Source organism: Sceloporus occidentalis, unplaced genomic scaffold (assembly GCF_023333645.1).
Source record: "Sceloporus occidentalis isolate IW3139 unplaced genomic scaffold, rSceOcc1.0.p SCAF_193, whole genome shotgun sequence".
Taxonomy (NCBI): Eukaryota; Metazoa; Chordata; class Lepidosauria; order Squamata; family Phrynosomatidae; genus Sceloporus; species Sceloporus occidentalis.
In genome coordinates, this window is record NW_028317173.1 from 972993 (window position 1) to 990918 (window position 17926).

General features: G+C 41.7%; 1 protein-coding gene across 1 annotated transcript; it reads right to left on the minus strand.

The window, feature by feature from the left end:
- Positions 1–964: 964 nt before the first annotated feature.
- Positions 965–17820, minus strand: PER3 (period circadian regulator 3). The gene is made up of 21 exons (XM_089502105.1): positions 17579–17820; positions 17179–17330; positions 16823–16938; positions 16309–16510; positions 15871–15919; positions 13510–13652; positions 13204–13282; positions 12477–12583; positions 11871–12027; positions 11562–11667; positions 9941–10069; positions 9582–9708; positions 9043–9187; positions 8537–8648; positions 5753–5972; positions 4570–4818; positions 3454–4199; positions 2710–2902; positions 1797–1974; positions 1376–1526; positions 965–1114 (listed from the first exon to the last, which is right to left on the minus strand). The coding sequence occupies exons 1-21, from the start codon at positions 17818–17820 to the stop codon at positions 965–967; spliced, it is 3753 nt and encodes a 1250-aa protein (XP_089358231.1).
- Positions 17821–17926: the final 106 nt, after the last annotated feature.

Genomic DNA, 17926 nt, shown 5'->3' on the forward strand with positions numbered 1-17926 from the left:
GTCACGCTCGGCCAAAAACATCTCCCCGCGGGTAATATACTCACCTCCAGTCAACTCCAGTGTTGGCTCTGCTTGATTGAGTTGATAGAGAGTGCCACTTGAGTTGGTGTAGGAATCAGCGGTCAAGAGTGAGTGAATCGTGTCAATATGCGAGTCGAGTATTGCATTTAAGGGTTATCTGGGTGCTACAAGCATCTTCTCAAGTTTACTCTTGACACGTTTTCATTCATGTACGTAAAGGGGTTATGTACATTAAGTGATTTGATGTAACGTTTGGTAAGCGGTCTCATCACCGCAGTAAGCAACGGGGGGGGGGGGGGGGGTCCAATCAGCAGGAACTTTGGTTTGCTACTTGGACACCACTTTTTATCTGTGCCCCAAATGTATGTAATGTGTATTTTTTTGCAGATATAAATTATTTTACTGTTAGCTGGAAATCACTTGGGTCTCAGGTGGGGGACGACGACATTTTACCAGGTATCCACATACCATTTCATAAGAAAAAAAGGAACGACATATAAGTTAATTTCTACACAATATTTTATCAGGCAGATTTACAAAAACAAAATGTTATATAAACGGGTTTCCTATCACTTGTGTGATGTGGGTGATATTTACACATGAAGCATGTTTGACAGTAAGGTGCGCAAAGAAACCAACTACGGTAGATGGATCGTGGAAAACATCCCCGGTATCCTGACGTTCATAGAACTTATGAGGGCATTCTCCAAGGAACACCGAGGAGCTCCAGTGGGAAATGTAAATCACCGCATTTAGTCGACACCAACTGACCAGCGACGTAAATTTTCGGCTGCATCTTGTCAGTCTTTCGAAAACGATTGGGATTCTTCAACAGATCAAAAAGGATTCTAGAAAGTAGGCAAATCCTCAGAAGTCTTTGTGCCGTGAATGAGCTTAAATAAGGTTTGCAAAATGTCATAGAAAAAAGTATTTACAAGGAGCGTCATGTTTCCGAGTTAGCAGAGTCCCCCTGGCTGGGGCTGCTCCGGCACTGTTCTTGTTCATCTGCCTTGGTGTCGATCTCCGCAGGGCTTTCGGTTGCCTCTTCTGTCTCCTTGTTCGATGCTGCGATATTCACGCACGTGACACATCCCTGCGGGTCAAAAAGAGGATGTTTTTAAATTCACCGTGTTGTCACCCTGCTTGAAAGAAACTAACGTGCCAGCCCAGTTAGCTATTAAAATATGGAGCTTGGCTGGGATGTAAGCAATTGGACATACAAACGTCACCATACTGGAACAGAGACTGGATTAAGTTTTCATACGCAGAAAATCTACGGAGTGTTTTCACTTGCTTTACAAAGCATGACTTCGCTGACAATTTTAAATACACATAAAAAATGAATTATCTTTACTTGTGTGTCTATTTCTTGCGGGATTGTCCGATTCCGAATCCACGAATGTACTTCTGCAAGCTCCTCTTTCTGCTCTTCCGTAAACCAGGGCTGTTTGTTCCGCATGGCAGCCAGTTTTTCTAAGTCTTCCTTCAACAGGGTCTCTTTATCTCTGGGGGGGGGGGGTTAAATTAACATATTGTGCATTAGAAAAAAACAGTGTGATTAACTGGACATGCAACCTGTACGTTGGGCAAGCACTAGAGGGGGATAGCAAGCCAGTAGCTGCTTGTCCCTTGGGCAACCAGTGGACAAAAGGTTTATGAAGCCTCCAAAGAACATCTTATCCATGTCCATGAAGGGCAGGGCTTGATGAACTGGAAAGGGCAAATAAAACAGAGCGCTAGCCACAAGGCTAAAAGATAGCATGTCCGTGTCTTACCTCTCAGGTACCTGGTAGGTCATCATAATAGGTGTAGGTGTACGTTCTATCATCGTCCAGATGGAGTCTCCTGCCGCCTTGGGGAAATCATCAGTTTCCACCACCTCCGGTCGCTTATGCCCCTTCTTGGAGGTATCAGAGGACTTGCTAGCAAAGTACTTGCTGCTGTTACTACTCCCTTTAATGTGTCAAAAGAAAAGAAAGCAAATAAATAAAACGACCCCGAAACCCCAAATCTGGCTACATCTTGTAGATTGACAGAGTGAAAAATAAATAAGGCATTCACACAACAAATTAAATATAAACTGCTCTGTGTTGCTTCTAAAAATGAATACCACCCTTTTGCGAATACAAACCAAACAAAAGATATAACTTGATTAAAATGTCAGGGTCACTCTGGACAAGATAAAGTGGAGGAAAGCACAGAAAAGTTACCTGTAAAACATATTAGAAACATTATCACTTTAGTAAAATACCCAAACAATGGTTAAAAAAAAAGAAAAGAAAATGCAGCTGCTAGGAGAAAACATTAGGGGGGAAATTTTAAAAGTCTGAAATATGAATCTTATCAGATTCTGATGAATATTATAAAATTACCCAAAAAAATAAAAAATTCTACGTATACAAGGACTGACAAATACGGCTGGCTAAGTAGGTATTTAACGTAATGTGTACCGGTCATGGTGTGAAAAGTCATGAACGTCCCGTCAGCCTAATCGTAATTACTTAAAAGTCTCCCACTCACCCATCCAAAATGTATCATGATTTGATTGTCTTGAATTAGGAAAATCCGTCCCGGCACTAAGCAGTCCTGGTATACAGTTAATTACTTTGATTTTATTTTTGTCCATTGTTTGAGCATTATTTGGCCATGATAATGAATGCCTACTCCCTCACTAAAGGACGTTCTTACCTATTCCACTTCCAGAAGTCCCGTTTGAGGTAGAACCGTTGGACCCAGAGCCCAACGAGCTGGAATTGGCCGATCCGCTTCCGGAGGCTGCGGATCCGGTGCCAGATTGCGAGTCCTCCTGGAGTAATAGATCAAAGAGTTCGCTGGAGGCAGAGTGGCTGTCGTTGTTGCCGCTGTCCTCGGCAGTGTCCGCCTGCAGAGAGAAGAGCATACGGGTAAAGATCGAGCCCGCTCAGAACGCATAATCAGCCCCGTTACTTGGGGAAGCTTTAAATAACGATGCCTCCTGCAGGGCACCGGTGACTGCAGTGTTATTTTTACAGAGGCTTTCAAAAGGTAAAGATGCTTTACGGATATCCGAAGCTAGGTCTACATAATTTAGGGGTGAAGAAACCAAAATCAGTCTAGAAAACAAAAATTTGGATAACTTAAAGAGCCTTGCTAAAATAAGATACCACACCTGGCTCAAGACGTCCTTGGGGGCTGTTAAAGGGACACATGTTAAGGGTGCATTGTCCCTTTAAAGTTTTTTGCAAATTACACAGGGAGATTCTCAAAAATCCCCCGAAATGCACTTGCCCTTCCCCCCCCAGCTAAATGCCCTGTAGAAGGTGCATTCCACCGTTCTAAACCAGTGCGCATGCGTAAAGAATTTCCACCGATTTAAATGGGAGCCCTTCCTTGTCACTGATACTTCTGTAGTAGGGGACACTAGACTAACAATAAAGATACTATAAATCTTACACATTTAATATCCGCTTGGCTTTCTGCCTTGGTTCCCTCTGGAGCTTCTACAGGTTTTGGCAGCTCTTCCTGAAGAAGGACTAACTGCAGCGGCGAGCTGCTCCTGGAGTTACTGAACAGCCGTGGATCTTCACTTTGGACCTCCTGCTGTCCCTCAGCTGACATGGGAGACGAGGCTCGAGAGGTTGGGTCCATAAAGTCCGTGGGAATTTGCGACGGCATGCTTTGAGCCGTGGCAGGCATTCCGGTATACGGGTATGAAGTTGGACACGTATACTGAGGTGGAAAGAAAGGTTGAGGTATCTGCGGGTTCATTTGCGGGTACACGTTGTAGTTGGGGAGAATTACTGCCATGAGTGTACCCATGTACGGAGACTGAAATCCAGGAAACGGCTGTACGTTGTAGGGCATTGATGGTTGTGGCGGACATTCAGGTGCCATGGAAGAGGTGGGGAAATTTCCATTGGCTGAGCTCATGTGTGGAAGAGGGAACCCAGGCATGGGATATGCAGGCTGGATGGGTATCATCACTGGAGGTGGAAAAGCCATGTTTGAGGGGCTTGGATGAGATACTTCAGATGGTGGCCAAGACTGTGGAAGTGGGCCTTGTCTTCTCAGACGTGGAGGCAAATTAGGGTGAGAACCGTTACTGTCTGAGGATTCCATGGGTTTCTGACGTTTATGTTTCCCATGTTTCTTTCCTTTTTTCAAGGCAGCTGGCGTAGTCTGATGTGAAGAACGCTCACCTACAAAAAGAAAAACCCACGGCTTTAGAAAAATAACCAAGCCCATGTATTCTGCGATAGTAAATATTAGTGATGGGCTGCAAAAGGTGAACCAAACTAACATTAAATTAATTCTTCATTAAGGGATGCTCGGCAAAACCGTGGGATAGCACGGGCTTGAGCTCGTAGAGCAAAAAGACCTCACGACACCCGCAATACAATAGCAATGCGTGATTCAAAGTTCAAATATGGTGCTGTACATATGGTGATGCATAGCGTAAATACCCCTAATAGAGCATGGCGTATATGTATTATTGCTGTATGAGCTTCTGGAATAATAATGGTGACAGAAAGCAGAAAAATGTAAAGTGCGTCAAAGTACCTTCAACACCTTGTTCATGAGAACAAACTTTGCTTCTACTGTCTTGCTGGAGGTAGCTGCTGTATGGAGACTGAAGGATCCTCTGCCGAAACCGATCCACATAATTCTGCTCCTCTTTCTGAGTGTGAGCGGATAAAACCTCCTTTGTTAAACCAACCTGCTTAAATTCCTCGGGTGCTACGGAGGACCCCGGGGCTTGGGAGGACCTCATTTCAATTTGTTCGCTTCCACCCGTAGCATCTTCTATGGCTGTGACCTCTGAATGAACACAAGAAGAGAGTGGGACATGTTCACAATGCTACAAAGTACAGCGGAACGCACAAAAGTACACTTAGCCTATCATACACTTATAATCTGAAAAGAAAGTGAAATAAAAAAAAAAAAAAATGGCGATGGTGGAAAAGGAAAGAAATTGATCTCCACTCCAGCAGATCCATACTGCGTGTTCATCATTCATTACAAAAATATATCTATATATATACATAAAATGTATTAGCAATATATTAGAGTTTATTAGAAAAATCAATTTGTATGAACCCATAAAAAATCAGTATGGATTACAACTCGGTATTTGTTTGAGTTTTTCATTTTTGATGATTGGAATAAAAAAAAAATACAAAAAAAAATACAAAAATAGTGAAATTCATGCCACTGATGGTTATTGTAACCAATCTAAGCTTAACAGTCAGACTCAATAAGCTGACAGGTTCCACCGAGGTCATTAGACAGGTTCATTTACTTGTCTAGTTCATTCGCCATAAACAGAAAAAAAGATCAGTAGGTGCACACCAGCAAAAAAAAAAAAAAAAAGTGAAATATCTCTGGTTGAGGTGCAACAGGTAGAGTGATTGATCCTCTGATCAATCCAAAAACCACAAGACAAAATAAAAATGAACTGTGCGCTAAATGTTTTTTTCACCTTATTAAGGAGGATGAGAGTGCGCACAGTTCATTTTTATTCTTTCCCCACGGTGCAGCAAAAAAGTATTTCATTTGGGGTTTTACTGGGTTAGGAAAAATATCACCTGATAGATGATATTGTTCAATTGATATAACCCTTGTTCAATTGATATAACCAAAAGTTAATGTGGAAGGGGGAAAAAAAAATTAAATAAAAAAAAAAATAAAAAAAATAAAGACAATTTGTCTGCGTGATCATAAAATTCTAAAGGAATGGAAGCTAATGAGATACCTGACTCGGGTTGTGGAACATGCACAATTGTACTGCTGTAGCTACACTGGCTGGTGACAGAAACCACGCTCATGGCCTTGATGGAAAGGGTCAGATCTGTCAACGGCGCTCCAACCACGGCGGCTGTTGTCTGAGCATCTGTGGTTACCATCGACTCAGCAGATAACTGGCTCGTGGAGATGGGTGCTGTTAACACAGGAACATCTTGCAACGATACAAGACAAATGCGATGACACCGAGTGTGAAGGCAAGTTGTGACAGTCAGCTTTTTGATTTTAGAAAATTCCATAAGTCAAAATGGACCCAGATTTTTTTTTTTGATTTTTTTTTTTAAAGGGGCACCGTGATGCTTGGATTCAAGAGCAACTGTCACGTTCCAGATAATCTTTTCAAGTATTAACATGAAACTGATCGCTGTTCTGCGCTGGAACCGCCGTCTTGATGTTGCCTCGTCCCACCCTAAGATCTTGAGGCACAGGTAGAGTCCGTCACGATAAAAGGACAACTTCCTACACGGGCCGAATGCAAGATACCGCGGCAGTCATCCCAAAGGGGTCATAGGAAAGTGAGGGTCATTTACATGGAATGACTGGGCTGGACATACAAAAAACCTTAATTTTTATTTAAAGAATAACAACATGACTGGCATGCAGTTTCATGCGCTACACTCAGTTATGGTTATCTAGATGTGACAGTTGCCCTTTAATGGAGTATTTATGACCGAAAAAAACTTTTGATATTAAACAAAAGATTGTACTTTAAAATTTCCAAATCTGATTCTTCCAACGCCTTAATTCCATCCCAATAGCACTTTAAACTGCAGAAGATGCCCGTTCGGCAGCCGGCTGGACTGTCGGCATGGCGGTCAGCGGCTCTTCAAAGAGGCAGTGAAATTATCTCCATGCTGAGCGGTCCAGCCCTGCCGGGCATTCACACTACCTGATGTTTAAAGCGCGATAAGGAGAGATCCGAAGAGCATTGCAGCAACAGCAAAATATATCTAGAAGACCAAAAACGCCTCATCATCATCATCATGATGTCCTCATCATACTGATCTTCAAACAGCTCCGAGGTGCTTCCTTCTATGAAGGCTTTTAAGAAGCTTCATTCTGAGACTAATCCTATGGTAACATAATGCCTATGAACGGCGTCCGTACTTTCCACGCCGTTGTCTGAATGTTAAAGTCAGATGAAAGCCATCGCTACGATGGTCCGTTTTCTCGTACATAATGATAATCTTCCTGCCCTTGAAACCAGGGACAATGTGTATACAGCGTGCAGGGCAAACTTTTACAGAAACGGGAAGACGTTATCAAATGTGCGGAGGAACACGGCCATCGCGTTTAGTCTGCAGAACACCTCATTTACCATTCACACAAACAAACAGCAAGACACAACAATAACGAATGAACAAGAAACTTACACAACCGTGCAACGCCTGGTACCTCAAACACTGATCAAGAATAAATGATAGCTTCATAAATAAGGACTAACCATACAATGCTCAGTGAATCGTTTGTAGATCAAAGGGCAGAGAAACCAATTTGCACACCTCTCTGGCACTCAAGGGGTCAAAAATGTCCTTTTCTCCATCCCCCGGCTCTGCCTAGCCAAAGCTGTATGCCCGCTGTCAGCCAGCTTCAGGACTGGCACACGTGAAAGCCCCAGAGGGCCACATGCATACGCAGAAAGAGCTCCTACTGGTTTCCTGCCACTGACTGACGGCTTCAAGCAGCCAAAAAGTGCCCCCCCCCAAAAAAAAACATTGGGGGAGGGGCAATGCGCTGCAGCTTCTCCTTGAAATAAGTTCTTTAAGATGTATTTATCAGGAAAACAATAAAGTACTTACAAACTAAGTATTCTACATTAGTGGGTATGGGGCACTAACCTGTCCCTTTAAACATGCACATATCCAAAAAAGCACAGGCAAAGATAATCTAAAAAGGGCAATATTTGTCCAGCATTTACTAACGACAATATTTACAAGATGGCAACAAGTCAATTGGGATGTACTTAAGGAAAAAAAGTCATCATAACAAAAGGGAGACCTAAGGAGGCAGGTCACCGGCGGCTTGTAATATTTTTCTCCACTGGTTTCCATTTGCCGGATTGCAGGGTAAAGGAAAGTGATAAAGTTGGCAAGTTAGGATGGCATGCTGGCTACCTATACTGAGTGTGACTGGCAACATCGAGTCATCTAATGAGATGTACAAATGGGTTTTAGGCAGCTTTTTAATAGGACTGTCACATTTAACCCTTTGAGTAGGAAAGGAGTAACCAATGCATTGTGCTATACAAACAACAACGACACAAAAGTAATAAAACATGCGAACATAAAGATCCAGGGATCAATAAAACCATTCAGGGTAGAGGTAATCAGAACCGGACTGAATCGCAGAGACGTCCGGAGTGTGGCCACCACGTGACACAAGACACGTATCTGAACCATCTCAGAACCTGCTGTGGACATGGTCCATAAGCACACGGTCCTGTGGTCTCACTCAGGAGAGTTTTTGGTTTTGTTGATCTCTGGACCATGGATACCGTTATTTTCTTTCATTATTAAATGTAACACCACTCCCTGTTCATGGGTCTTTTTTCAGCTCTGTTGTAGGTAACTATCCTTCTAAAAAATCTGGATTCTCATAATGCCTGGAGACGTGGTGAGACGTGCGCATTAAATATTCCATTATTCTAGTTTAAACATCAATGTATGAGCTGCCCCTTTAAATAACGCAGTGACTCATTCTGTTTAAACTGGCACACTGTAATTCATCGGTTACCTTCATTTGGTTCCTGATGACCCTGCTTGTCATCTTCAGATGAAGACGACGTGGTGTTTATCGAGGATTCACATTTTCTCTTCAATGCTGGGATGTTGTAGCTCTCCAGATACCTAGAGAACCAAGACCACGTTAACATTCTGAAATACCCGAAGAAGACTTCTAACAATAAGTTTGAATACATTAGCTTCTGGCGTTTGATCAGCGAAAATATAATTACAACGTGGTGAAGTATTATCGTTCATTTCTAAGCTTAACACACAAAAAGTGCTTTAGCCTTCCAATATTTTAGGCTGTAAAGCCTGGTATATTTGTAATTTTGTGGCAAATCATCTGATGTTATTAGAGAGCAAGTCAAAGTGTGCGAAGTGGTTTACGACGGATATGGAGTAGGGAGTGTAATTTACGTGGCTATGTTAACGTAGAAGTAAGAATATTTTGCCTTTCTGTAGGAGTACGATAGACTTTTTGGGGGAAATTCTCTGATATCACTAAACAATGCATCACCTGATAATACTGTCCACGCAGTTGATCTGCTGGTATGAGGGTAAGTGTTGCCCCTTTCTCGATGCATCGCAAGACGAAGCAGCCTGTCCTTCAACGGCTGCATTTTCCTGATGCGGTCTCAAGAAGATATTTGTATTTGGCTTTACTGTTTAAGAAGAAGAAAAAAAACTTTGTTAAGTTTGCTGATTAAGTCTAGAAATAACATCTGAAGTCATCAACTGAAATTAATCTAGAACAAGCGCAAAAGACACAGATGGGTAGTGTGATAAAGGGGATTTCAGAATGGTTAGATCTTAAGGGTGGTGAAGGGAAAGTCTAGAAGGGCACAGCTCTTAAATCGATCATTCTTCTTCTTCATGTCAATACTTCCCAAGAAACAGAAACAAGACCAACATCTCTGCTTCCATTAGGGAAAAAAAATGTTCCCTTTTAAACCAACCAATGTAGCATTTTCCTGTAACTGTTATGTCCGGTAACCTTTTAAGCATGAGAAAACATGTTTATAGCTAATCTAATTGATGACCCAATGATCTCCTCACCTTTCTGCACATCCTTTTCCAACACATCTCGCTTCTTTTGGACCAGTTTGCTTCTCGTATCTATATACACTTGTTGCCCCAGATTCTTGATGCGATTGATGTCTGTACAGACTTGTTTTAACGTCATCTACAACAAAATAAAAAAAAAGGGAAATTAATTAATAAGCGTGTAAGCAGTCATTTAGAAAGTGACAAAACATTTCACTAGTTAAACCGAATAGATTATTTTTAATGTATTAATATATGTAATAACGGGGGGAAAAAACCAAAAATGCATTTTCTGTTACCTGTTCAATTAGCAGGAACAGGTATGATCTACTCAATGTTCATAGTAAGAAATAACCAAAGGCTGAGATTACCAGTTCTTTGTGGGTCTCGTCCACGCAGTTTCCGTTGGAATCGCTGGAAGAAGCTATGCTTATATAATGTTCGTAAGATCCATTGCTACCCAGGCTGCCGTATCCGCTGGATCCGTTGTTATGAACGGGCTAAAAAAAAATAAAAATACAAATTTTTGAGTGATAAACACAAAAGACAGAGATATTAAACATATATTATTACGTATATTATAAAGCGTAATAGCATATATTCTATCCTACAGCTATCCGGCATAAATAAAGTATATAACACTAAAACGTGGCTTCTGAGAAAGTCTAATTTAAATATACATACAGGCTAAACAATAAGCTTATTATAACAATTTAACTATATTTAGGCATCATTCATAGAGATAATATAAAAAATACAAGAGGGCTTATTGGCTAAAAGTAGGAATTTGCAGTACATTTGTCATGTTGAATCGATGATGTCATTATCCATTGGGAATTTTTTTTCTGGTCGAGCAAAGAATCAACAGATCGAACAATTAAAAGGCCAGCCAAGCTTTTTTTTTGTGGATGTAGATGGCCCTTTATAGTGAAGTAAATGCTGTAACCGCTGGATTTAGCGAAGATTTAAAAATAAAATAAATTTCTAGCCCGTAACTTCCAGAAGAGGCAGGGAAGCTGCAGCGAAAAAGCCATGTGACGGATGAATCAGCCAGCAATGGCTGTGCGTTGGTCAACGACCGCTACATATTTCTATGGCATCCCATTGAACAAAAGATTTTTTAGCAGGTCTGTGCTGTATAGTAGTGATGTAATGTTCCATTCTTTCTCGTAGAAAGCAAATTATCTTTCACAATGGCGGAGGGGGGAGAAAAAGAACGTTAAATAGCTTTCAAAACCTACCTCACAAAATTATGGTGGCCTAAATAAATCCTCAATGGCTTTCCCGTTCGAATAAAACAGGAAACCGTCTTTTATATAAACACATATTTTATATGTATATAGGATTTAATTTGTATCAATGTTAAGGCCCCAAAGTAAAAACATCAAGGGGCCGGGAAACAGAATGAAATGCTAATGCGGCTCAAGAAACCGTTACCATATTTTAGCTCCTTTGTCAATAGGAGAGAGATCGTTCGATCCCAATTTAAAACAAGGACGTTTCATTAACATCTTGGTTTTAAATTGCCGAGCAGAAGTACAGCGTATGAGCATCTCATGCAACATACTAAAGTCTTGTCCTTTAAGTTGATCGAAGAGCTTTTCATCGGATCCATAACTCACAACTGACCAATAATCCCGATGTTACCAGGGCCAAAGAGTTTACTCGTAAACATCTCCGACTCTCAGACGAACCCACTCATTCATCCTAGACGGCGCTCTGCGGCTCAGCCCCTGCCAAGCTCATTAAAACCGTCAATGGATCATTAATGATGTCCTGAAGATACCGCAAGTCAGAGGTGGCGAGTTCCTCCACGTTTCAGCTACTCGTGGTCAAAGCACGTTTCAATCAAATTAAGAATGAGAATCATTTCACGATACCGTAGAGTTTCGAGCGGAAGTTAGTTGGAGGTGAAGATTACATGGTGGTCATGCAAGTTAGATAGAGGTCTTTCTTAACAGTATAAGTAACATTTCCGTTTGTGTCCCTCACCTGTAGAAGAACCTTGTAGATCTGCCCCTGGAGCTCTTTAATCTCTTTGTCCACATTGATAATTTCCCGGCTTCGAGCAGCAAAAACATCTTCGTTCAGAGGACCCCTGTGAGAAGCAGAAGCAAAAACTTCAGTTTAAAATTAAGCAGAGTGTAGATATTCTTCTGCGGAACGCGAGACCTTGAAGGCAGCAGGGAACTATTAAAGACTAAAATACATCATCCAAAAATCAGCTAAATGTATTACTTTAAATCACTAATTTCCCCCCAAAACACAGGTGCCACGTCGAACGAACAGCTATTAACGTACGTTCTGACTTTATGGCGCCCGATGATGAAAGCCACCTTCCTGCTCCAAGGGTTGACGAAGCTGGACCAGCTGGTATCGAGCGTGATGTAGTCCCCGTTCTGCGTGCAGAATCTGATTGGCGAGTGTTCAAACGGCGGCTGCCCGGCGTACTTCAGGACTACGAAAAAAAAGGGAAAAAACACAATAAATCCTACTGTATGAAGTATTCCAGAGCTATCGTATCCCAACTTTATTATTATTTTGAGTGATATCCGGGTACAATTATGTATATCCTGCAAAAGCATATGCGATTTAGCCCAGGAAAAGAAAATTATGAATGTGAGCTTTGCTGCCCAAATTTTCTCATATGAAAGCCTATGTGTTTTTGTTATGGCGTGTAATAAACATGTTTACAGCAGATGATCCGGGTATGTCCTTTAAGTCAAGTGGAAGCTTTTTTTTTTTTTTTTAAATCAGTGATGTAAAGAAAAAGAATATATAGCCATTTGTTTGCACACGGCTGGAAAATATATAACCTCGGCCAAGCAACAAACGCTTACACGTCAACACAATCTATAAATTAATCGACTATTCGAATGCAGAAGGGAAAATGTCTTGGGGTCTTACTTTTCCTGTGCATGGCCAGCATCAAAGGACGATCCTCGGGGTGTATATACATCAAAACGGAGGTTCCGACCAAATCCTGGGGCAGGCACCCCAGTAACGGGACAGCCCTGAAATCAGGTGAAAAAGCAAAGCGTACGTTGTGACAATACTGAATATTACAAAAAAATACACAGAAAGGGGAGCGCACAACCTAAAAAGCTACACGCATTCAGATTCTCGGGTTACAATGACCAATAAGTACAAAAAAAAGAATCCAGCACGTACCCCAAGAAATAGCAATCAAAAAAACACCTGTGGCATAAATAATCGGGGATTCTGTCACACTATACGGAGGCACAGGAGACTCATTATCGGTTCCAGAGGAGGGTTTAAATTGCTTGCGAGTCTCTTTTGGGTTAGAATGCGGTGCTGTCCCACCGATTCAGCTCCTTGGTAAGTAAACATTATCAAGGACTCGGGGTGCCTTGGCGTAGTGGGGGGGCGAAGTGATATACGGTCGTATAGTGTGATGGAATCCCAGAGTATGCACTGAATACAGAATATCCACTTCACTAATCCAATAAATTAACGCAGATTATATTATATATATATATATATATACACACACATGCGCATTATACATGTTGTTTGTATGCCTTTAATCTACACCCAGTACTCAAAAAATTTATTTATTTAACACACACATTTATACTTATATTTTTCTATACATTCTTTTGTGAAAACGTACCTATCATCTACTTCAAGAAACACGCAGCCTGGCGTGTGAGTTGTTGTGAAGATTCTTTTGTCTAGAGGAATTCTGGGAGCTGAAAAGTTAAGAGTGAAAAAAAGAAGAAGACTAAATAAGAGAAAAATAACAAAATCAAGAAACTAAACCAAGCTCCTGCTATGTGAAGACTAGACTTTGGTGGGTGACGGAGGTTTAGACATGGACTTCAACATGATGGATAGATCTGACAATTAGGCTTAAACGTTAATACAAAATACAGATTTCTTTGTCACCCACCACTAACGTCCAACATGCTGATTTTACCTTCATATCCCGAATGAATCTTTTCTACCAACGCAAGACAACACGGCTCTGGTTCGACATCGGGAGAGGTTCGCACCCTGACCGAATAGGGCGTCATCCTATAAGGATTATAGCGGAGTTCATGGTCCCGATCTTTACCACCCCTAGAAAAAAAAAACAGAAAATCAAACCATCAGTTCTATGCAGTCAGTAGAGCTGCCAAAGAACAGGAACTATGTATTCACAAACACAGAAATGGAATAGAAATGCAGTCCAGGAGAGCGCAGGTCTGAAAAAAAAAAATGAAAAATTTGGGCAAGGGTCTTGGGCGTTTTACTCTGACCGCTACCATAGCTGCCAACAGTCTCAACAGCCACACTTTCATCTCGGCCAGTGACTAAGACAACTGGCAACTGTGCATGTGCAACTGATCTTGGAAGCCATTAGACGCTGGCAGCCTGAAGCGAATCAGTCCAGAGTCCATCGTAAGGGCAATTTCTAGTTACTCGGTGGAAGAGTTGGCGCACCCGGCACAGCGCGATCCCTGCATGAATTAACATTCAGTGAAAACCGGTCATAGAGTAAAGTTGCCCTCCTAGCAGGGCGGCAGGCAGGGAGCCTGGGGTATTTAAATAATACAAGCAGGTTTTAAATTCAGAAAATGCAATCGGAATATATCCTTTTGAAAGAGGTTTAAACGCTTGAAACGGAGAGAGAAAAAGTCAGCGCAGCATGAATGGCAGGCCGCCCCGTGGGGCTCTTTAGCCTTTCCACCGCTGCGGTGTTGACATTTGGAGCGTAGAAAAAAAAAATTTAAACGAAAAGAAAAAACTAAGAATATTAAATAAGGATTTTCCGCATTGTGGGGAAGCGACAACGAGCACTAAGTGGGATGAAGACACAGGTTACTCTAATCCTTTCGGGGATCGTTTAATTGCATCAGACAGACAGAAACCTGATCGTTACTTAATCACACACACAACGGACAAAAAAAACCCATTATATTCCCGCTTATCCTCATTCTGGATCTTTTATGCATTTTTTTTTTAATTAAGGAAAGGATTAGCAACACAAAAACTGCAAAAAGGTTTTAAGAAAATCATATTTTAGCAAACATCCCAGATATTTAAGAAATGCTATTAAAAGACAAGAGCACTATGAAAGGGACCCCCCCCAGCCATTATCCGCACATTGAAAACGAATAGGGCGGGGGTCTCTAAATTTTCATGGTGTGCTCCTTGCAAATGCATGGGGGATTCTCGAGTCCCTTTGCCTGTTCCCCTAGCTATTTTCTGTGCATTATATACTTACTTACGAGATTGCTTTCCTACCACTGATTGGCTGCTTGAAGCAGCCAACCAGTGATGATAATTGTTGGACCAGGGAGGAGGAAGGCAGCTGCAGCTTCTCCCCAAGTCACTATTTAATATATATATTTAAGGAATGCATATTAAAAGTACTCAGTACAGTAAAGCATTCCCTAAACAAAGGGAAAGAGTGTATGGTTCCACCTCTACACGTACTGGTATAATAGTGAATAGCGGTGAACGCACCACAAAATTACATCATAAAATATCGAGTATTAAATAAGCCAAGCGCTGAAACGCTGCAGCTCGGGATTTACACGAGGATTCCTTCCCTGGCTCAGTATGCAACAAAACCCTTACGAAAAAAGTACTGCAGTTTTTCTGAAGTAATACTGTGGTTTTTTGGACATGAAAAAAACTGCAATACTGCACATTTACTGCATTTGCACTTCACTGTACTGCAGTTATTTTTGTAAGGAAGTACAAATGCAATAAAGCTGCAGTACATTGAAGCACAACTGTAGGTTTGCAATATAAAAAAAAAAGTGCAGTAAAAGTGCAGTATTGAAGTTTTTTCATGTCCAAAAAAACCGCAGTATTACTTCAGAAAAACATCAGTAATTTTTTCGTAAGGGAATACACATTTCCATTTAATTAATGTCATGTGTGGATTAAGATCTGCATACATTATATACCCCTGACTGTGGTTCTCATACAGAGGCACAGGGAGAATCTCACAAATCTCACCCTTCATTTTATCAGGAATAATGACTTGTATATTTATTTTGGGGTCCAATTGTTTGCGTCCCCCTGATGTGTGCTCAGCCTAATGCTCTGTGTGAAACGCAGTTTATACCTCCCCACCTGACTAATGAAGATCTATAAGGGGAGATCTAAAATCAGGGATCAGTGACGTAGGACGGCTTCGGCATCCCAGTCTCTTGAGCGGATTTCATAGAGAAACGGTTGCCTTCTGACCGGTGGCATACGGGGTCCAGAGCTACCAAAGTGCATACAGTAAGCTTTTCCAGGCAATGTACCGATACTGTTATAATTTATGCTTTTAAAAGCTTACCTTATCCTGCAGAAAAACGATTTCACTTGCGTATATTCATACATCGATGCTGCAAAAATAAAAATATACATTATTTGTCAACGGAAACAATGTGTAGGACAATGACAGTCCTATACAGTCCCAGGATCCCTGAAGATCTGAGCACAATTTTAAGTTGCTGTCCATCCAACCCCAGGGCTTTCTAGTGAAGCATCAGACTATGGAGGAACTGCGCTGCAGCTTCTCCTAAAACCAAGTCCTGCGATTCAGTGAACACATATTAAAAGAGTAGCCCTTTAAATCAAGATTGAATTTTGATCTCAAGCCCAAGAGTTACTACTCCTTGCAGGGTGCAAGAATACCCTGAAGTTACCGGTCTACACTACGGTCACGCACACCGGGCCGAAGACCTGCATACTGCAAATAAAGAGATGCGAGGACCCATCCTTTTAAGATTACCTGTCTCTGTACCTATATTCCAGGGCAGCAGGTGAGACTGAGTCGTGTGTTTGTAGAAGACACTGACGTCCTGAGGAGCTAGAAGTTCTACAAATCTCGAGGAATCCAGCAGTTTCTTCTTGCAGTTTAATATGTAAGCCGCTTGCTCGGAGATGTAAACCATTTTTCCGGTTGTCAGAGAAAACACAATCACAAACGTATCCTGAAAGTTGAAGTCCAAACGAGGAAGATTTGGTTACTTTTATGTTACGAAGGTTTCAAAATAAAACTAAACCCACAAGGTGACCCACATCAGGCCATCACCCCAGACAGCGACTATGCTGCAGGAGAGTTAGAGTTCAAATACAACTGGAGAACCGTTACCTACCCCTGCCAAGGTATGGGTTTAAAGAATACGTATGAAACGCTAACCAGTCTCAGTACCTTAGATATTAAATGGCGGAGTTAAGCAGATTAGCTGATCACGCGTCACTCAATTGGTTAAAACTAGTAAATGGTATTTTGGTATTCATACCGTGTTCTTCGGCGGGTGTTCAAATGTAATGGTTTCTAAATCTTCGATCGTGTGTACCGATGAATCCACTCGAGATGTCCCGTTGTCCCCGAGGACCTGGAAAAATGCGCTATTTGCTAAAGAATGAGAAGAAATGATTTATTACAAAATCTACATACATAAAAAATTAAAATGAGAAAAAAAAAAACAGAGACCGGAATAGGAAAATATTGGAACGCCGTAGATTTCACAATTTTAACCACACATGCCTGAGACAATTCTACTAAAATCGCCCCGGCCATAAACACCTATTTATTATAGGCGAAAGGCATATAAATTGGGAGTTCTAGGTTCTCCGTGGAGAGCGAGTGGCTCACCTTGGACCTGCTGGACACACTTCAGCGCGTAGTTCAGAGCATCTACGGTGCTTGGTTTGCTGCGACTCATCTTCTCGGAAGGCAGGCGCCGCTTCATCTCCTGCACCATACTCATCAGCTCCTTGTGAGAACGAACTCTTTCCATTTGTTCACTGTACAAAAAAAAAACAACTTTCTTAATTGGAAATTATAGAACAAAAGTTCTTATACAAAAAGAATCCTAGAAGCAAACTTAACCCATGCATTCTGCTAAGGGCAATCAAGCAGATCTCGTTCAAAGTGCCACCTACATCAAGAATATAGCTTTACGAGTTAGCTATTAGACCAATTTGTTCTGCACGTATACGGGGGAAACAGTTGATCTATACATCTTGATAGGAATTCTGGAGCTACTGCTTACCTGTTGTTGCTGCTTCCGGTTGATTTGCTTGGTCTCCTGAAAGTACAGTTTGATCTCCTGCTGGGCTCGTTAAGGTGGGAATCGGTTCCACTCGACTCGTTGCCATTAGACACGCTGTAGTGCAGCTCCATGTCCTCCTGGTTCTGCTCCCCCATAGCTTCACAGCTAGCTTTTTCCGGGGGGCTCTCCGCTTCGGACTGCGTAGCCGCAGACCACTCCTCGTTTTGAGGTTCCGCTGTCATTGTTGTGAATTGTTATAAAGATGACAGGCTACTTACCATGGCCCCCAAGTGCTGATGGGGCCGCACTAAATAACGCTTGTAGATTATCGCTGTTCAGGTGTGCACA

What these genes read in the sequence shown, in the direction of transcription:
- PER3 (XM_089502105.1), bottom strand. Translation starts at nt 17,820, where the DNA reads ATGACAGCGGAACCTCAAAACGAGGAGTGGTCTGCGGCTACGCAGTCC. An exon ending in AGTTTGTTCTCATGAACAAG is followed by an intron (nt 4,200 to 4,569) that starts GTGTTGAAGGTA and finishes TTCTTTTTGTAG; the next exon opens with GTGAGCGTTCTTCACATCAG. An exon ending in GACTTCTGGAAGTGGAATAG is followed by an intron (nt 1,975 to 2,709) that starts GTAAGAACGTCC and finishes GACACATTAAAG; the next exon opens with GGAGTAGTAACAGCAGCAAG.